The sequence below is a fragment of the Cetorhinus maximus genome, chromosome 23, assembly GCF_964194155.1.
Source record: "Cetorhinus maximus chromosome 23, sCetMax3.hap1.1, whole genome shotgun sequence".
Lineage (NCBI taxonomy): Eukaryota > Metazoa > Chordata > Chondrichthyes > Lamniformes > Cetorhinidae > Cetorhinus > Cetorhinus maximus.
The window spans coordinates 19,856,109-19,873,520 of NC_135901.1; the positions used below are offsets into that span (position 1 = coordinate 19,856,109).

Genomic DNA, 17,412 nt, shown 5'->3' on the forward strand with positions numbered 1-17,412 from the left:
AGGCCAATTAGCAGGTTGTGCAGTCAACAAAAAAGGATTATTGATGCAGATTAACATACTTACTCCCCGTCTCAAAGAGTGGCTAACAGCAATGTGTGCTCCTGAAGGCAGATGCAAGCAATACTGCAACTGAAACTGAGGAAATGGCAGACATGCTGCAGAATCACTTTGCATCGGTCTTCAGAATAGAGAGAGAGGAAAAATTACCAGGAAATCGAGGCTCAGTGCAGGTCTGGTGACACCCCTCCTTTCCTATTCAGTCGGGAAAGAAGAGACATGACGGGATTTAAGCACCAGAATGTAAAAGATGCCATGAGCCTATTTGAAAGAAGATCAGGAGAGTTCTCCCCGCTTCCTGGTCAATGTTTATCCCTCAATCAACGGTTTCCATGTATCCACAATGAATGTCCCACCCTTTTGTTTGGAAGAAGGAAACTTTTTAGAACAATTGCAAATGTGGTAGCGACGATCTGAAGTTTTAAGTGGGTATCTTGCCAGGTTGCTTTGCATTAGCTTCTGTGGTGCAATTGTTCAGTATTTGGCTATTTGGTTGGTGGATCGAGTCCATCCACGGGTGGAGTTTTCACTTCATCGGCGTTCATTCACCCACTTAACCTGCAAGAAAATATTTCACAATCGAGGCAAGTGTTTCTGTTATTTAGTGAATTCCCGCGCAAGCAATTTTTTTCTCATGTATATTCACGTCAAGTTTAATGAGAAAACAATTAGACCAACCATATACCTATGTCTAACCCATTGGAAATCTATGAAGTCATTGGATTCAAACAAACCCATTCACTCCTCCTCCTCCAGCTCCACAGTGAGTGGGACAGGAAAAAGCAGAAAAGCAGCAATATTCCGGCCCCACACTCTCCAATCACCCGCTGCCAGCAGAAAGCAGCAACTGCAGCTTCAATCAGCGGGTTACTGCACATCCCTGGGACGCAAGATACTCCAATCCGGGCTAAACCTCCCAATACACCGAGCACAGGCTCAGGGAAACACAGGTAGATTATATCCCGGTCACTAAACCTCCAAACAGCATTTACAGAATACCCGAGTGAGGGAGTCACAAATAAAAACAACAACTTTCTATATCTTTTCACTACAAAATTCTTTCCTTTGATTTAAAAGCTGACTGTCGTGGATCTGAAAATGAGAACCATGGGATTTGTGTTACCAACTGACTTGTTTTCCATTGTTTGTCCATCAGGTTTGCAATTCAACTTGTGTTGGAGATTGAAGCGAATCTGATTTCAAAATGAGGTCACAAAGCAGGTCAATATTAAATCCAGGAACAAATCCTGAGGGAAATGGATCACAATGTTTGGAAGGGGGTGCAGCTGAGAAGCAGAACCTGTGAATGATGTTATTGATGATTAATGGGAAAGCATTGGACCCTTGGGCTTCTGGTGGTCAATTTCCTTCTCTACCATTGCATTCAGACAGTTATCTCACTGTGATAAAGAATATGGACATGTCATCACCACATGTCCCACTAGCTCAGTCGGTGGAGTTTGAGACCTTGAAATGGCCTCGGTTTGAGCCATTCCTCCAAGGTATCACGGGGCTCAAATTAAGTCAAAGTAAGCACTCCATTATTCATATCACGATTGCTGGTTTATGAGTTAAAACTGCCCCCAGCTTCCGTATTGCACTTGAATCTCAGCCTAGGCGGTTGTGCTCATGTCTGGCAATGGCGTTTTAGCTCACAATTTTCTAAGTTAGAGGCAAGAGTGGTACCAGCTGACCCATGGCAGACAAAACAAGTCAAATTAACGTATCTGGCGGAAGAATTAGAGAAAAGCTGTAGAGTAATTTATTTCACACAGGAGGAGGTGGGGGTCTGGAACCCACTGCCTGAGCTGATCATAGAGGCAGAAACCACCATTGAAGTAAAGGAACTAACACATGGAAAAGCATTTGTGGTGCTGTAACCTACAAGGCTATGGAGCAAGAGCTAAAACATGGGATTAGGCTGGATTGCTCCTATTGTACTGGCATGGACATGATGGATCGAATGGTCTCCTTCTGGATCATAAATATTTCTGTTTCATTGTTTCAATGCTTCAATTGATGATTTTCTTTCTTCTGTGCCAGTTGCATATTTGTTCAATTAAATATTTCCATAAGACAATGGAGGAGAAGGATTCAGTTTTCAACATGGAGCAGAAGAGAAATGAATCAACAGTGAAACAACACATTTCCAATCAGAGCGGAAATAGGTGACAGAAACAGAATGGTTCTCCCAACTTTATTTTCTTCACTCGTCCAAATACCATTCCATTCCATTCGCATTGCTTTTGCCTGGCATCCTCATCCCTGATGTTATTTATTCTCTTCTGCCTTCCACCCAATCGCAAAATTTCTCTCCTGCTATTAACGTCTTTAATAATAGCTTCTAACGTTTCCCTTAACATCTGTCAAGCATGGTTTTCTGCAAGGGAAATCATGTTTAACCAAGTTATTGGAGTTCTTGAAGAAGTCACATGTGCTGTGGATAAGGGGGAACCGATGGATGTACTGTACTGAGATTTCCAGAAGGCATTTGATAAGGTACCACATCAAAGGTTATTGCTGAAAATAAAAGCTCATGGTGGAGGGGGATAACATCTTGACATGGATAGATGATTGGCATGAATGGGTCATTTTCTGGTTGGCAAGTTGTAACGAGTGGTGTGCCTCAGGATCAGAGCCGGGACCTCAATTTTTTACAATATATACAAATGACTTGAATGAAGGGACGAAAGGTATGGTTGCTGAATTTGCTGATGACACAAAGAAAAGTAGGAAAGTGAGGTGTGAAGAGGACATAAGGAGGCTAAGAAGGGATATAGGCAGGTTACGTGAGTGAGCAAATATCTGGCAAATGGAGCATAATGTGGGCAAATGTGAACTTGCCAAATGTTGGCAGGAGGAATAAAAAAGCAGCTTATTACCTAAATGGTGAGAGATTGCAGAGCACTGAAATGCAGAGGGGTCGTGGTGTCCTAATGCATTAATCACAAAAGGCATAGCAAGTAATTAGGAAAGCTAATATAATGTTATCATTCATTGTGAGGGGAACTGAATACAAAATTTGGGAGGCTATTTATAATTTATAATACCTTTCGTTTTCTACTTCATTTGATAGTTCACGAACCTGCAGCATTCACAGTGGCGAGGGAAACAGAGTGAATGTTTCAGCTCACTGGCCTTTTATCCAAACTGGAAGAATTTAGAGATTCAATAGTTTAGCAGCAAGGACAGAGTCAGGAGAAAGAGAGGGGGAGAGGAGGGAAGAACAAACGGTCTTGTGACAGGAAGGCTGGAGAGATTAAATGACAAATGGGATGATGATTCAAGGTAAGATTTCGTGATAATGAGACAAATAAATAAACTAATAGGACAAATGAAGAAACAGGAGGAGGTTCAAACGGTAACAGCAGAACCATTACCAACACCTACTGTCTGAAAAGATTGGAGTGTGGTTATGATCTGAAATTGTTGAAGTGACTACAGAGTCGATAAGGGTGTAAAGTGCATGATCAAAGATGAGCTGCTGTTCCTCGTGCTTCCATTGAGCTTCATTGGAACAGTGCAGGGGGCCAAGGACAGAGAGGCCAGAGAATGATCAAAAGCTAGGATCACGCTTGAACACTCAATGGTGATGCCCCACAAGACAGTCACCCAAGCCGGATTTAGTATCCTCAGTGCAAAGGAGACCGCATCGTGAGCAGTGAAAACAATAGCAAAGAGTAGCAATCACTGTGTCACCAAGAAAATGTGTTTGGGGCCCTGGAATGTGGGAAGGGAGAAGGTGAAAGGGCGGGTGCTTCATCGGCTGTGCTTGCATGGAAATGATTCACTGTGATTTTCATAAGAACACGAGAAATAGGAGCAGAGGGAGACCATGTAGCCATCTGAACCTGCTCCACCATTAAATGATCTTGCACATCCATTGAATCGTTTAGTATGCAATAAGTCATGGATTTCTATTTCAATATACTCAGCACCAAGAGTGATAGATTCAATTGATTTTCATCTGGAAAATGCACAAAGTGCATATGAATTGCAAGTGCTCCCTATCACTGCTCGACAATAATATTAACAACTTAACCTGGCCTTGTGTCACTGCACTGAAATCCTGCCATTCTCAGACATGCTGCTCTTCATGTCCTAATTCATGGATAAACAGCCCACTGTTTCACTGTAAGGCAACTTTGTAGATGCTCCATAGTGTTACAGTCTAGATCATTGGGTCTGCTCATTCCATCCATCTTATATTCAGCTAATGGGGAAAATGAAACATACAGCGATTTGTGGACAGTGGTGAGTTTGCTGCTCAGATTAGCTCAGGTCTCCATATTATAACATGTATTTAGAAGCGATGCAAGAAGCGAGCGATGGGGGCGATGCAAGAAAGATTTATTGGACTAATGATATAACTGACAGGTTATACCTATCAAGAAATATTGAACAGGCTGGAGGTGTTTTATGTGGAAAAGTGAGTGAGGGGTGCCTTGATCGAGGAATTTAAGATCACATAAGTGTTTCTGCAGGCCAGACAACTGGAAGGTGTTTCCACTTCTGCAAGGACGAAAATAAATATAATTTATAATGAATCTAATGTAAAGTTCAAGAGAAGCTTCCTTAACCAGAGGTAAAAACAGACAATGCTGGAAATACTCAGCATATCTGGCCGTATCTGGGGATTGAGAAACAGACTCAACGTCCGTTCTAATGAAAACTCATAGGCTTGAAATGTAAACGATGTCTCCCTTTCCACAAACACAACAGATCTGTCGAGTGTTTCGATTCAACAATATCTCAATGGCTGGGTACTTACCCAGCATTCTCCGCGGGGAAGAATGTGTCCTATCCAGACTACAGGGAGTTTATTGCGCATGCGCACTACCGAGTTCGCAGCTGAGTTTGCGCAATGCGAGCCCCAATTGAGGCATGCGCAGTGCGGGTTGTGCCTGGAGTTCGGCAGAGAAAGGAGAAACAATCGAGTGCGGTTGAATAATGGAGCCACTGGGTGGGTGGAGAGGATTAGAGCCAGCGGAATGGTCGGGGAGGATTCATAAACACCCGGTGGAGTCCTCAAACCCCCGCTACGAAGTTACCGATCCTGCGTTTGCACGGGACGGGGCGACAGTTGTTGGCCTGCTCTGGGTCACAGGCCCGAGTTAACGGCCGCCATCTTTACCAGGGCCGAGATGCAGCAGGGCGCATGCGCGGTCATCCCTGTCCCTGTCAGCGGGAGGAGAGAATATTGTGAATTTCTATCTTGGACTGACAGGGATGGATTTTGGAAACTCCTTTTACAGGGGGTTAGAAGGGGAGGATTTACACACAGCAAACTCAAACCAAGAGTAATGTTTGTCTCTTCTAAAATTCTATCCTGAACTGACAATAAAGATCTTTGTAAATTTGTTTTACAGGGTTATTCGAAGTGGAGGATTGACAGACGGGAAACTCAAACCAAACGTCACATGCAGATCTGACAGAGTCACTCGATTCATCAGAACCTGAATATCATCAGCATCTGAATGTGGAATGAAAAAGGTTTGTCTGCTCTGTCTGTGAAAAAGCACCAAGATGCACAGACCCTGGTTTGACCACACCTAGATAATATGTTCAGTTTTGTGCAACAAACTAAGGAAGGATAGAATGGTTTTGGAGAGAGTGTAGCACAGATTTACCTGAGTGATACCTTAACTCCAAGGGTTTAATTAGAAAATGAGATTACAGGAAATATCCAAAGAGTCACTATGGCACAGAGGAGGCCATTTGGCCCATTGAGCCCATGCCAGTTCTCCAGAGCAATCTAGTGAGACCTATTCCTCTGCTCGACATCCCTGTATCCTTGCAAGTTTATTTCCCTCAAGTGCCTATTCTCCCTCACATCCTCCTCTATCTCTTACCCAAAAACTTAAATCTGTGCCCCCTAGTCCCTGTACAATCAACTGATGGGAACAGATTTTCTTTGTCCACCTTATCTAAAGTTAATAATTTTGTACACCTCTAACAATCTGCCCTCACCTCTTTGCTAGAACCATTCGGTTAAATTTCTTCTGCACCTTCTCAAAGACCTTTACATCTTTCCTGAAGTGTGGTGATCAGAACTGGACACAAATACTCGGGTTGTGGCCTGACCAGATTCTAACAAAGATTCGGCATAACTTCCTTGCTTTTGTACTCAATAGCTCTATTTATGAAGCCCAAGATTCCATATACCTTGCTAACTGCTCTCTTAATCTATCCTGTCACCCTCAAAAAATCTCTACACATAAAGGGCCAGATCCCTCTGACTCTGCACAATGTTTAGACCTGTGCCGTGAGGCCACTATTGTCTTTCTCTCTCTATCCTTCCTGTCAAAATCCATCACCTCGCTGTGAGAGTTGTAATCCCTGGAATTTAGAAGGTTACAAGGTGATTTGATATTTCAGGATATTAATTGGAACTGACAGGGTAGATATAGAGGAACCATTTCCACTGGCTGGGGAATCTAGGATGAGCAGGCGGAGTCTAAACATAGAATCAGGTTCCAGCACTTTTTCAGGTAGAGAGTTCCAGATCCTGACAACTCTCTGTTGGTGCAGAAACGGCTGAACTCGATGTTGAGCTTAATGTGGTGTCTTTGATGAATGGACCACAGGAGACTCAGGTACAGGTTACAATTGTTTATTCGAGCAGTTGCAAGGAGGGCACCATCTCAATGCAGCTTGTGACAGTACTCTGCTAAACTACAAGTATTCAACATATTTATACATTATTGGTCACATACAAGAACAATTTCCAGATTCCGATCTCGTCAACATATAGGTTTACATTAAACAGACAGGTCTCTGGTACAAAGGTAACCCTACTTTCACCCAGGCAGAGACCTGCCTTCCTATCTAAGCTGGGACCATCTGTCCTTCCCCTACCTGTTGAAGAGCACACTTAATCTATGTTATTGCCATCCTCTGACTATAGTCTAACTCCCAGGACCTTGCTGGTGATTGCAAACCCTGAGGGTGTACAAAGTTCAGCATTCTCTCTGTCCCAGCCTGAACTTTAAATGTTAACTACTTAGCAATTGTGGTTTTGCATGCTGGGATATTTTAAGTCAAGTCCCTTGACCATTACTGTATTCCTTTATTTCCCCCTAACAAGCTCTAAAGGTTGTAAAGTGCAGAATCGAAAGACAAGCTGCTGTTCCTCGAGCTCCCTTTGAGCTTCATTGGAACAGCTCTGGAGGCCAAGGTCAGAGTGAGATTGGGACGGAGAATTAAAATGACAAGTGACTGGAAGCTCAGGGTCAAGCTCACAGACTGAACAGAGGTCATTCCACAAGTGATCACCTAATCTGTTTTTCATCTTCCCAGTGTAGAGCAGACCAGATAATGAGCAGTTAATACAGTAACTAAGCTGCAGGAAGTACAAGTAAATCACTGTTCATTTCATCCCACAAAATCTCAAACATAACCTGATGAAATATACTTTATTTGGAGAGGAGAGGATACAAAGTAAAGCAAACAGACTGCCAGAATATTAAATTTCACCCTAGCCATAAAGATTGTTAACATCAGCAGAAATAAACCCCAATGTCAAAATCAACATGGTTCAGCCCTCGATGTGATTACCAGCAGCAATAACAGCAGAATCCAACTCCTGCTGTCACTTGTCAACTCACTGGTCGGCCTGCAGGTTGGATGAACAAGTGAAGCTCTTTTCACACACACAGCAGATGAACAGCCCCTCCCCAGTGTGAACTCGCTGGTGTTTCAGCAGATCCCTTGTGCTTTTCAAGCTCTTCTCGCAGCCAGAATATTTAAACAGTCTCTCATAAGTGTGCACTCTCTGGTATGACTGAAAGTGTGATAAAATCCTTTCCCACATTCAGTGCAGGTGAACAGCCTCTCCCCTGTGTGACTGTGGCATTGAGTTTCCAGATCCCAGTCACAGAGGTCTACAGCACAGAAAAAGGCCCTTTGGCCTATCGAGTCTATGCCGGTCAAACAAGTATCTAACTATTCTAATCCCATTTTCCAGCACTAGGCCCATAGCGTTCTGTGCCATTGCATCGCAAGTGCACATCCAAATACTTCTTAAATGTTATGAGGGTTTCTGCCTCTACCACCCTTTCAGGCAGTGAGTTCCAGATTCCCACCACCCTCTGGGTGAAAAAGTTTTTCCTCACATCCCCTCTAAACCTCCTGCCCCTTACCTTAAATCTATGCGCCCTGGTTATTGATCCCTCCATCAAGGGAAAAAGTTCCTTTCTGTCTACCCTATCTATGCCCTTCACAATTTTATATGCCTCAATCATGTCCCCACTAAATCTCCTCTGCTCCAAGGAAAATAACCCACTCTATCCAATCTCTCTTCATAACTAAAACTCCCCAGCCTGGTAAATCTCCTCTGCACTCTCTCCTGTGCAATCACATCCTTCCTATAATGTGGATTCCAGAACTGCACGCAATACTCTAGCTGTGGCCTAACCAGCATTTTATACAGTTCCAGCATAACCTCCCTGCTCTTATATTCTATGCCTCGGCTAATAAAGTATCCCATATGCCTACTTAACCACCTTATCTACCTGTCCCGCTACCTTAAGGGACCGGCGGACATGCACACCAAGGTCCCTCTGATCCTCGGTACTTCCCAGGGTCCTACTATTCATCATGTATTCCCGTGCCTTGTTTGTCCTGACCAAGTGCATCACCTCATGCTTATCCGGATTAAATTCCATTTGCCACTGACCAGCCCGTCTATATCCTGCTGTAATCTCAGGCTATCCTCCTCACTATTTACCACCCCACCAATTTTTGTCTCATCCGCAACTGATCAACCCTCCTACATTCAAGTCTGAATCATTTATATATACCACATGACAGATAATTGAATTCCTTTCAAGATCCCCACATTAAGGAGTCAGTTACTGCAGTAAGGAGAGATGATATCTTGGAGGGGGCATCGAATGAAGCTTTGTGGGTAGAGCTTAGGAATAAAAAAGGGCCAGCCACATTGTTAGGTGTTTATTATAGACCCCCAGCTACTCAATGGGAAACTGAGGAGCAAATATGTGCACAATTTGTAAGGTGTGTAAAAATAATAACAATAGGGTAATTTTATTGGGTGATTTCAACTTTCCCAACATTAATTGGGATAGACATAGTGTTAAGGGCTTGGTTGGAGTGGATTTCTTGAAATGTGTGCAGGAGAACTTTTTAGGTCAATATGTGGAGGGTCCAACAAGGTACGGCGCAGTGCTGGACCTAATTCTGGGGAATGAAGCCAGACAGGTGGCTGAGGTGGTGGTGGGGGAGCATTTTAGCGATAGCAACCACAACATGGTACAGTTTAAGTTCGTTCTGGACAAAGAAATAGACAAGTTGCAAAAAATGTTTTGGATTTGGGGAGAGTGGATTTTAGTAAAATAAGGCAGGATCTGGCCAAGGTAGACTGGGAACAGCTACTTGTGGGGAAATCCACAGAGGAACATTGGGGGCATTCAAAAAGGAAATGGGGAGGGTACAGGCTAAACATGTTCCGTCTAGGGTGATAGGAAGGAGTAACAAATCCAGAGAACCATGGATGACCAGAGATATTCAGGTTACGATGAGAAGGAAAAGAGAGGTTTTTAACAGGTACAAGGGAAGCAAATCAGTGGAGCCATTAATGGAATAGAGAAAGTGCAGGGTGGAGCTTAAGAAAGCAATTAGGAGAGCAAAGACGGGATATGAGAAAGCTCTGGCTGGTAAAAGTAGGGAAAATCCCGAGATATTCTATAAGTATATCAATGGGAAGAGAATAACCAGGGAAAGGGTAGGGCCCATAAGGGACCAAGGGGGCAATCTATGGGTGGAGCCAGAGGACATCGCTACAGTGTTGAATGAATACTTCACGTCCGTCTTCACCCAAGAGAATGAGGATGAAGGCATTGAACGAGGGGAGAGAGACTGCGAGGTGCTTAAGCAAATTGATATAGGGAGTGACAAGAAATTGGAGGTGTTAGCAGGCTTAAAAGTGGACAAACCTCCAGGTCCAGATGATTTGTGTGCCAGACTGCTGAAGGAGGCAAGGGAGGAGATCGCAGGGGCTCTGACCCAAATTTTTAATTCCTCTCTGGCCTCGGGGGAGGTGCCAGAGGACTGGAGAACAGCTAATGTGGTTCTGCTATTTAAGAAGGGCTGTAGAGATAAGCCAAGGAACGACAGGCCAGTGAGTCTCACGTCAGTGGTAGGGAAACTATTGGAGAACATTCTGAAGGAGAGAATCTATCTCCATTTGGAGAGGCAAGGTTTAATCAGGGATAATCAGCATGGCTTTGTCATAGCGAGCTCATTCCTAACAAATTTGATTGAATTTTTTGAGGAGGTGACCAGGTATGTAGATGAAGGTAGTGCAGTTGATGTAGTTTATATGGATTTCAGCAAAGCCTTTGACAAGGTCCCACATGGGAAACTTAGAAAGAAGGCAAATGCACATGCGTTAAAGGGTAATTTGATAAGGTGGATTCAAAATTGTCTTAGTTGTAGGAGACAGAGGATAATGACAGAAGGATGCTTTAATGACTGGAAGCCAGTGTCCAGTGGTGTACCACAGGAATCTGTGCTGGGTCCCCTATTATTCATCATTTATACAAACAACATAGATGACTATGTTGGGGGCAGGATTAGTAAGTTTGCGGATGACACAAAGATTGGCCGGGTGGTTAACAGTGTCTTGGGCTACAGGAAGATATAGACGGGATGGTCAAATGGGCAGATAAGTGGCAGATGGAATTTAACCCTGAAAAGTGTGAGGTGATACACTTTGGAAGGAGTAATTTGACAAGGAAGTATTCAATGAACGGCATGACACTAGGAAGTTCTGAGGAACAAAGGCACCTTGGCGTGTGTGTCCATAGATCTCTGAAGGCGGAGGGGCATGTTAGTGGGGTGATGAAAAGGCATATGGGACACTTGCCTTTATCAATCGAGGCACAGATTACAGAAGTAGGGAGGCCATGTTGGAGTTGTATAGAACCTTAGTGAGGCCACAGCTGGAGTACTGTGTGCAGCTCTGGTCGCCACATTATAGGAAGGATGTGATTGCACTGGAGAGGGTGCAGAGGAGATTCACCAGGATGTTGCCTGGGATGAAACATTTAAGGTATGAAGAGAGGTTGGATAGACTTGGGTTGTTTTCGTTGGAGCAGAGAAGACTGAGGGGGCGACCTGATCGAGGTGTACAAGATTATGAGGAGCATGGACAGGGCGGATAGGGAGCAGCTGTTCCCCTTAGTTGAAGGGTCAGTCACAAGGGGGCATAAGTTCAAGGTGAGGGGCAGGAGGTTTAGGGGGGATGTGAGGAAAAGCTTTTTTACTCAGAGGGTGGTGACGGTCTGGAATGCGTTGCCTGGGAGGGTGGTGGAGGCGGGTTGCCTTACATCCTTTAAAAAGTACCTAGATGAGCACTTGGCACATCATAACATTCAAGGCTATAGGCCAAGTGCTGGCAAATGGGATTAGGAAGGTAGGTCAGGTGTTTCTCACTTGATGGTGCAGACTTGATGGGCTGAAAGGCCTCTTCTGCACTGTGTGATTCTGTGATTGACACAGTTTCTCCCCAGTGTGATTGCACTTGTGGTTTAACAAGACAGATGATCAGTTGAAACCTTGACTACATGCAGTACACGTGTATGGTTTCTCCCTGCTGTAAATGGTGCTCTTTGTGGTGCTGAAGTGAGTCACAGTCCCAGTGACCAGGAGAGAAAATAATTGACTCATTAATTTTCTTCCCACTCTGCAGACAGGAGCTGGAGAACTGAATCCAGGCAGAGGAGAGGGAGGAAGAAAACTGGGGGTGGAGGAAAGAAATGGTGGAGATGGTGAGATGGGTTTGGATTTCAGCCCAGGGAGTGTGGGACGGGGATTTACAACTTTGGGGGAACTAGAGAGGAAAAAATATTCCATAGAAACGAGAATTGTCTGCTCTGAATTTCTATCCTGGACTGACAGGAATGACTTTGTAAACTCTTTTTCCAGGGCATAAGGCGGGGAAAATTTACAGACATGGAACTCAAATCAAACATCACATCAAGATCTGATGGTCACTCGATTCATCAGGACCTGAATATCATCGGCCTTTGAATGTAGAACGAGAAATTTTTGTCTGTAGGGAAAGATTTCAAACATCAGAGTGACTGGAAAAGCAGCGAGACACACACACCCGAGTGAGAGTGTTCCAGTGAACTGACTGTGGAAAGAACTTTAACCAGTTACACAGCCTGTAAAAAAAAATCACACCATTCACAGCGGGGAGAAAGTGTACCCCTTTTTCTGTGTGTGGACAAGGCTTCAACTGATCATTCAATCTGGAGAAGTACAAGGACACCCACACCATGGAGAAACCGTGGAAATGTGGGGACTGTGGGAAGGGATTCAATTATCCATCCAAGCTGGAAACTCATCGACGCAGCCACACCGGGGAGAGACCGTTCATCTGTTCTGATTGCGGGAAGGGATTCACTCAGTTATCTACCTTGTTAACACACCAGCGAGTTCACACTGGGGAGAGACCATTCATCTGCTCTGTGTGTGGGAAGGACTTTACTAAATCATCTACCCTGACTGAACACAAGCGAATTCACACCGGGGAGAGGCCATTCAGTTGCTCTCACTGCGGGAAGAGATTTGGACGGTCATCCAATCTCACTGAACATCTCCGTGTTCACACTGGGGAGAGACCGTTCACCTGCCCCGTGTGTGGGAAGGGATTCACTTGTTTAACCAACCTCACATCACACCAACTTGTTCACACTGATCAGAGACCTTTTCAATGTTCTGACTGTGATTCTGGCTTTAAAAGCACAAGGGATCTGCTGATACACCAACGCAGCCACACTGGGGAGAGGCCATTCATCTGCTCTGAGTGTGGTAAGGGATTCTCTCACGCATCCAACCTGCTGGCACACCAGCGAGGCCACACCGGGGAGAGGCCATTCACCTGCTCCAAGTGTGGGAAGAGATTTCGTCGCTCATCCGATGTTCAGAGTCATCAGCGAGTTCACATGGGGAGGATCCGTTCAGCTGCTCTGTTTGTGGGAAGGGATTCACTCACTCATCCACCCTGCTGAGACACCAGCGAGTCCGCAAGTGACTCCAGGGGTTGGATTCTGCTGTTAATCACATCCAGGAATGAACCATTTTCATTCTGATAGTTGGGCTTTGTTTCTGCTGATGTTAATAACCCCATATAATGGTGTGAATTTAATATTGTGACAAGTATCAATAAATCAGCATTATTTCAACCACACAGTGTGTTATGCCCTTGATTTCTCTAACAGTGACCATAGTCCCACAGCATCTCTCCCACCTTCGATGTGTGAAGAGACCATCACACCTACAAACCTGGTTTAAATTTAAATCTGAATCCACTCAGCAAATTGATGTAACAAAAGGTGAAGAGTAAACCGATCACATCAAATAATTGGAAAAACGCCAGAGGGGAGATGAGAAAAGATGTTTTACTGAGTGAGTTGTGATCTGGAACACACTGCCTGAAAGGTGAACGCAGATTCTATAGGAGCTTTGAAAAGGGAATTGGATCACTAGCTACAGGGCTCTGGGGAAAAGGCAGGGGAGTGGGACTAATTGGCAGCTCTTTCAAAGATGACCCCGGCTCTTTATGCAGTTCTATATTGACAAGAGACAGTTTGATGTCCAACTCCCCAAGAATAAGGAACGATCTTGGCTCTCTGAAAACCCCTTCAGCTCTTTGTAAGTGTCTTTCAAACGCTGACAGATTCCTTCCTTCTTTTGAAATTCCATTTCCATGTTCAGGGGATGCAGACAGTGCTGGACACAGAGGGAGCAGCAAACCTGTTTCAGAATGGACACGCTGGGTTTGTGCTTGGCCTGGCTTTCTGCTGGGCATGTGCTGGGGCCCCTGGGCCTTCACTGCTCAGGGACATTTCTGAGTGTGTCATAGCATCATTAGATATAGGAGGAGGCCATTCAGCCCCTCAAACCTGCTCCACCATTCAGTTAGGTCAGGGCTGATTTGTATCCAAACTCCATTGACCTGCCTTTTAAGATGATGTCCCCTTGTTCTCGATTCCCCCACCAGAGGAAATAGCTTCTCTATTTCGACCCGAATGGCTCATCAAGCAGATTTTGGTCATTTCCCCTTAATCCAGAACAACTGTATAAATTTATCTTTACATTCCAGGAGCAGCAGTACTCCTGGAATTGTTTATCACAAGGAGTTCACAATTCACCCCCTGGTCTCCATCAACAAATGGTTACGGCTATAATTCAGTTTAATCAGTCCGAGTGTTTAATACAGGAGCTGGATGGTTTATTGTTGCTGAATCTGGACATTGAGAGTCATGCGAGATTGCTGAGAGAATTGTAACAAGAATTAACCTGGGTAGGTTCAAGATTCATCTCAAGAAGACAGTGCAGGAGAAGGTAAATGTTTCAGGAGTGAACACAAGTTGGTGAGGCTGGGGTGGTTAGACTGATAAGTTACCAAGAATTCTGGACAGAAGTTGCTCCCACCAACATCTATGAAGGTGGTCTGATCAATCTTGGGAATGATGGTGTTTTTATTGAGGGTTTTGCCCCGTTGGGAGCTCCCCTCTTTGCTTTTTTGAGTGGGAATGGACACCAGCCTGGACAGACGTGGTCAAACTGTCTTGGGAGCTTCACAGAAAGCACCTGCCTCGGTCCCAGTTCAGACCAGAACATGCTGATTGGGATCAATGTGAAATGACCTGGCCCATTATTGGCCTGCATGGGTTTATAAAACCAGGACAGATAAACCTACAAATGTACAATAAACAGGAAACATGGAGTCATCGAGTGATTCAGGGACAGGAGTCCACACCAGCTCCCTGTAGAGGAATGGATGGTCCCATTCCCCCACTCTAACCCTGTCAATCTGCAAGTTAATTTCCCTCGAGTGTCCATCCAGTTTCTGTCTGAAATAATTCATCTCCACTTCCAGCACTCTCATAGGCAGCGAATTGTTAGAATTATTGAGATCTTCCACACCTGGCCTCCCTCTGTCTACATTCCTACCTCGAGGCTCAAGTAGAGGCAGTCGGTCAGTTTTGGGAGAGTCAGGAGCTGGAGGAAGAAGCTCCATACAGCCAAAGTGCTGCTGTTAGCTCTGAGGAGCAGAGAAGAAGGGGAAACCCTTGTAATCAGAGAGGGCTCAGGGGGAAGCCCTGCTAATCGAAGAGGGCTCAGGGGGAGGCCCTGGTAATCGAAGAGGGCTCAGGGAGAAGCCCTGGGAGTCATTTATAGCTGGATACAGCCGGGAGACAGAAGTTCAGAGAAACTCAGGGGCAGCGTCATCTCAGTGAAACTAGCTGTCTAGCAAAGAACTGAAATTACACCATTAAACAGAGGCAGAAATGCAGACTCGGGAATCCAGGGAGACCGAATCTTGGAAGGTGAGATTGAAACCCTTTGAAATGGGACATTGTGAAAGCTGTCCGGGTGGGAGCGACATTTGGAGGGATTTCCAAGGAGAGAATTTCAAAGGTGGAGATTGGTAACCCTCGTGAGAAAGATGGAGTTTCAGTGAGATTGGTTGACTCACAGTGCGAGGAATGTCTGGGTGGGTTGTTGAGAAATCCATGGACTCTGTCTTGGCTGTGTCTGGCATTTACTCTGTTGTGTGGTGTGTCCGACCACAGTTTGTCTGTTAATTCACATGTCCCTCATACTTAACCTGAATGTGAGAGTATAAGAAAGTCATTGTAAATTGTTTTATCTTTCTGAATTTGTATAGTAAATTTTGTTTTTGTTTATTTAAAACTCGTGGAATTTTGTGGCTTTACTCCAAAAGATGTCTTGAATTTATCTACTTTAAACAAAACGTTACTGGTCCCTAGCTGATCGCCCATACATCCCGGGGTCTGGCCAAGGATCATAACAAAAGTGACACCTCCATTATGAAAGTATATTATCAAGATATATGAATAAAATAGTAAAATATTTTACAGGCACATCAATAAAAGCTTCATCAATCAACATTGATATTGATGAAGTGTGGAAGTCACTGAGTTCAATCATTTTTGGAACAACAGCAGCAACATTTAGTAAAGGTGGAACCCACAACAAAGGCTGGTTTGAGACCCACTCAGCAGAGTTGAATCTGTCATTGAAGCAAAATACAAAGCCTACCTGATGCACAACATAAACCCAACAGCTAGAATACTGCATAACTTGAAAGTGACCACGGGAGTCGTGTAAAAGACAGGGAGACACTGTGCAAATAAACACTGGATCAACCAATGTCAAGGAACCCAAACTGCCTGTGGCAAAGGAAATCTATGTGCTATGTATGATGGGATCAAGAGTGCACTTGGTCTTACCATCACCAAAAGTGCCCTCCTGAAATCGGCAGATGGTGAAGTGCTCACTGACGGAAGTAAAAAGATTTCCTGCTGGTAAAATATTTCAAACATCTGTGAAACTGGACACTACAGTGAGCTTTACTGCTCCCGAGATGGACATTTCCCATTTCATACTTCCCCACAGATTCCTGTCATGGTTGAGTTGGATGAGCTCAAACAGGCCATTGATTGCTTAGCAAGCAGAAAGACACTGGCAAGGATCAAATTCCAGCTGAACTGCTCAAGCACGGTAAGTCCCATCTACTGCCACAACTTCATGACCTCATCCTTCTCTGTTATAATGTCTCATGGATTGTTTCTTTTGTGTATTGAACCTTTTTTCTTCAGTAAGCTCATGCTAAATTGCTGATAAAATGTCAACACTATGTTTTTTTATTGAAATGGACCATGTTTACCTATTAATTCATCTGGTAAAATATGTTGTTCTCTCTTTAGTGCATCTGTGTGACATTCTGATTGCTTTTCTCACGGTTTATACCTGAATATTTCATCTCTCTGACAGATTTAATAACATATTTTTATTCGGTTAATCACCTGACTACCAGCTCGGTGAGCAGAATGCACGTTGTCTGTCCTTTCAGATCCTTAATCAGCTCACAGCTTCTCATCTTATCCTTCTGGAGCCTGCTTCTATTGCAGATCCTTAGCTTTATTGTGTGTAAGTGTCTTTACTATAAAGAAATGTTTAATAAAGTTGTTAGAATTATTCAGATCTTCCACACCTAGCCCCCCTCTGTCTACATTCCCCACCTCGAGGCTCAAGTAGATTTTTCCTTTTGTAGCTTCAAAGCATTTCCCTTGGTCAGCACAAACATTTCCATTATATTCATACACCTCGTAACCTGTCTTAGAATTCTCTTCATCAAGGAGACCATCAATATAAGGGGAATTAGTATCACCTGTAATTCCAGGAGGAAAGTAGATACTGTGATCATCCAGGGATGTTGTCCTGTATTTTACTCTATCTCCCACCCAGGGTTGCAGTAGCCTACGCAATGTAAATGTTTTATTGTTGCCTCTGTCC

General features: G+C 44.2%; 2 protein-coding genes and 1 long non-coding RNA gene across 9 annotated transcripts in view; 2 read left to right on the plus strand and 1 right to left on the minus strand.

Annotated features, from left to right (window-relative positions):
* The window catches only part of LOC144697360 (uncharacterized), a 309,889-nt gene that overhangs the window by 263,650 nt on the left and 28,827 nt on the right, over window positions 1–17,412 (plus strand). The gene's annotated exons all lie outside the window — the stretch shown is intronic.
* LOC144697205 (uncharacterized) overlaps window positions 1–17,412 on the minus strand; it is a 306,206-nt gene that overhangs the window by 73,394 nt on the left and 215,400 nt on the right. The window lies entirely within an intron of this gene.
* Window positions 4,941–13,271, plus strand: LOC144697174 (uncharacterized). 7 transcript variants are annotated; one of them, XM_078569034.1, is made up of 4 exons: window positions 4,941–5,020; window positions 5,427–5,550; window positions 7,357–7,414; window positions 12,004–13,271. In XM_078569034.1, exon 4 carries the CDS (start codon window positions 12,360–12,362, stop codon window positions 13,092–13,094), a length of 735 nt encoding a protein of 244 aa, XP_078425160.1. In that variant the 5' UTR covers window positions 4,941–5,020; window positions 5,427–5,550; window positions 7,357–7,414; window positions 12,004–12,359; the 3' UTR covers window positions 13,095–13,271. The 7 variants fall into 7 exon arrangements, with proteins under 7 accessions (XP_078425160.1, XP_078425155.1, XP_078425156.1 ...); XM_078569029.1 differs by lacking the exon at window positions 7,357–7,414; XM_078569030.1 differs by lacking the exon at window positions 7,357–7,414 and having other exon boundaries at window positions 4,951–5,076.

Bases quoted from the DNA above. Each gene is read 5' to 3' on its own strand.
- LOC144697174 (XM_078569034.1), top strand. From the start codon at position 12,360: ATGGAGAAACCGTGGAAATGTGGGGACTGTGGGAAGGGATTCAATTAT.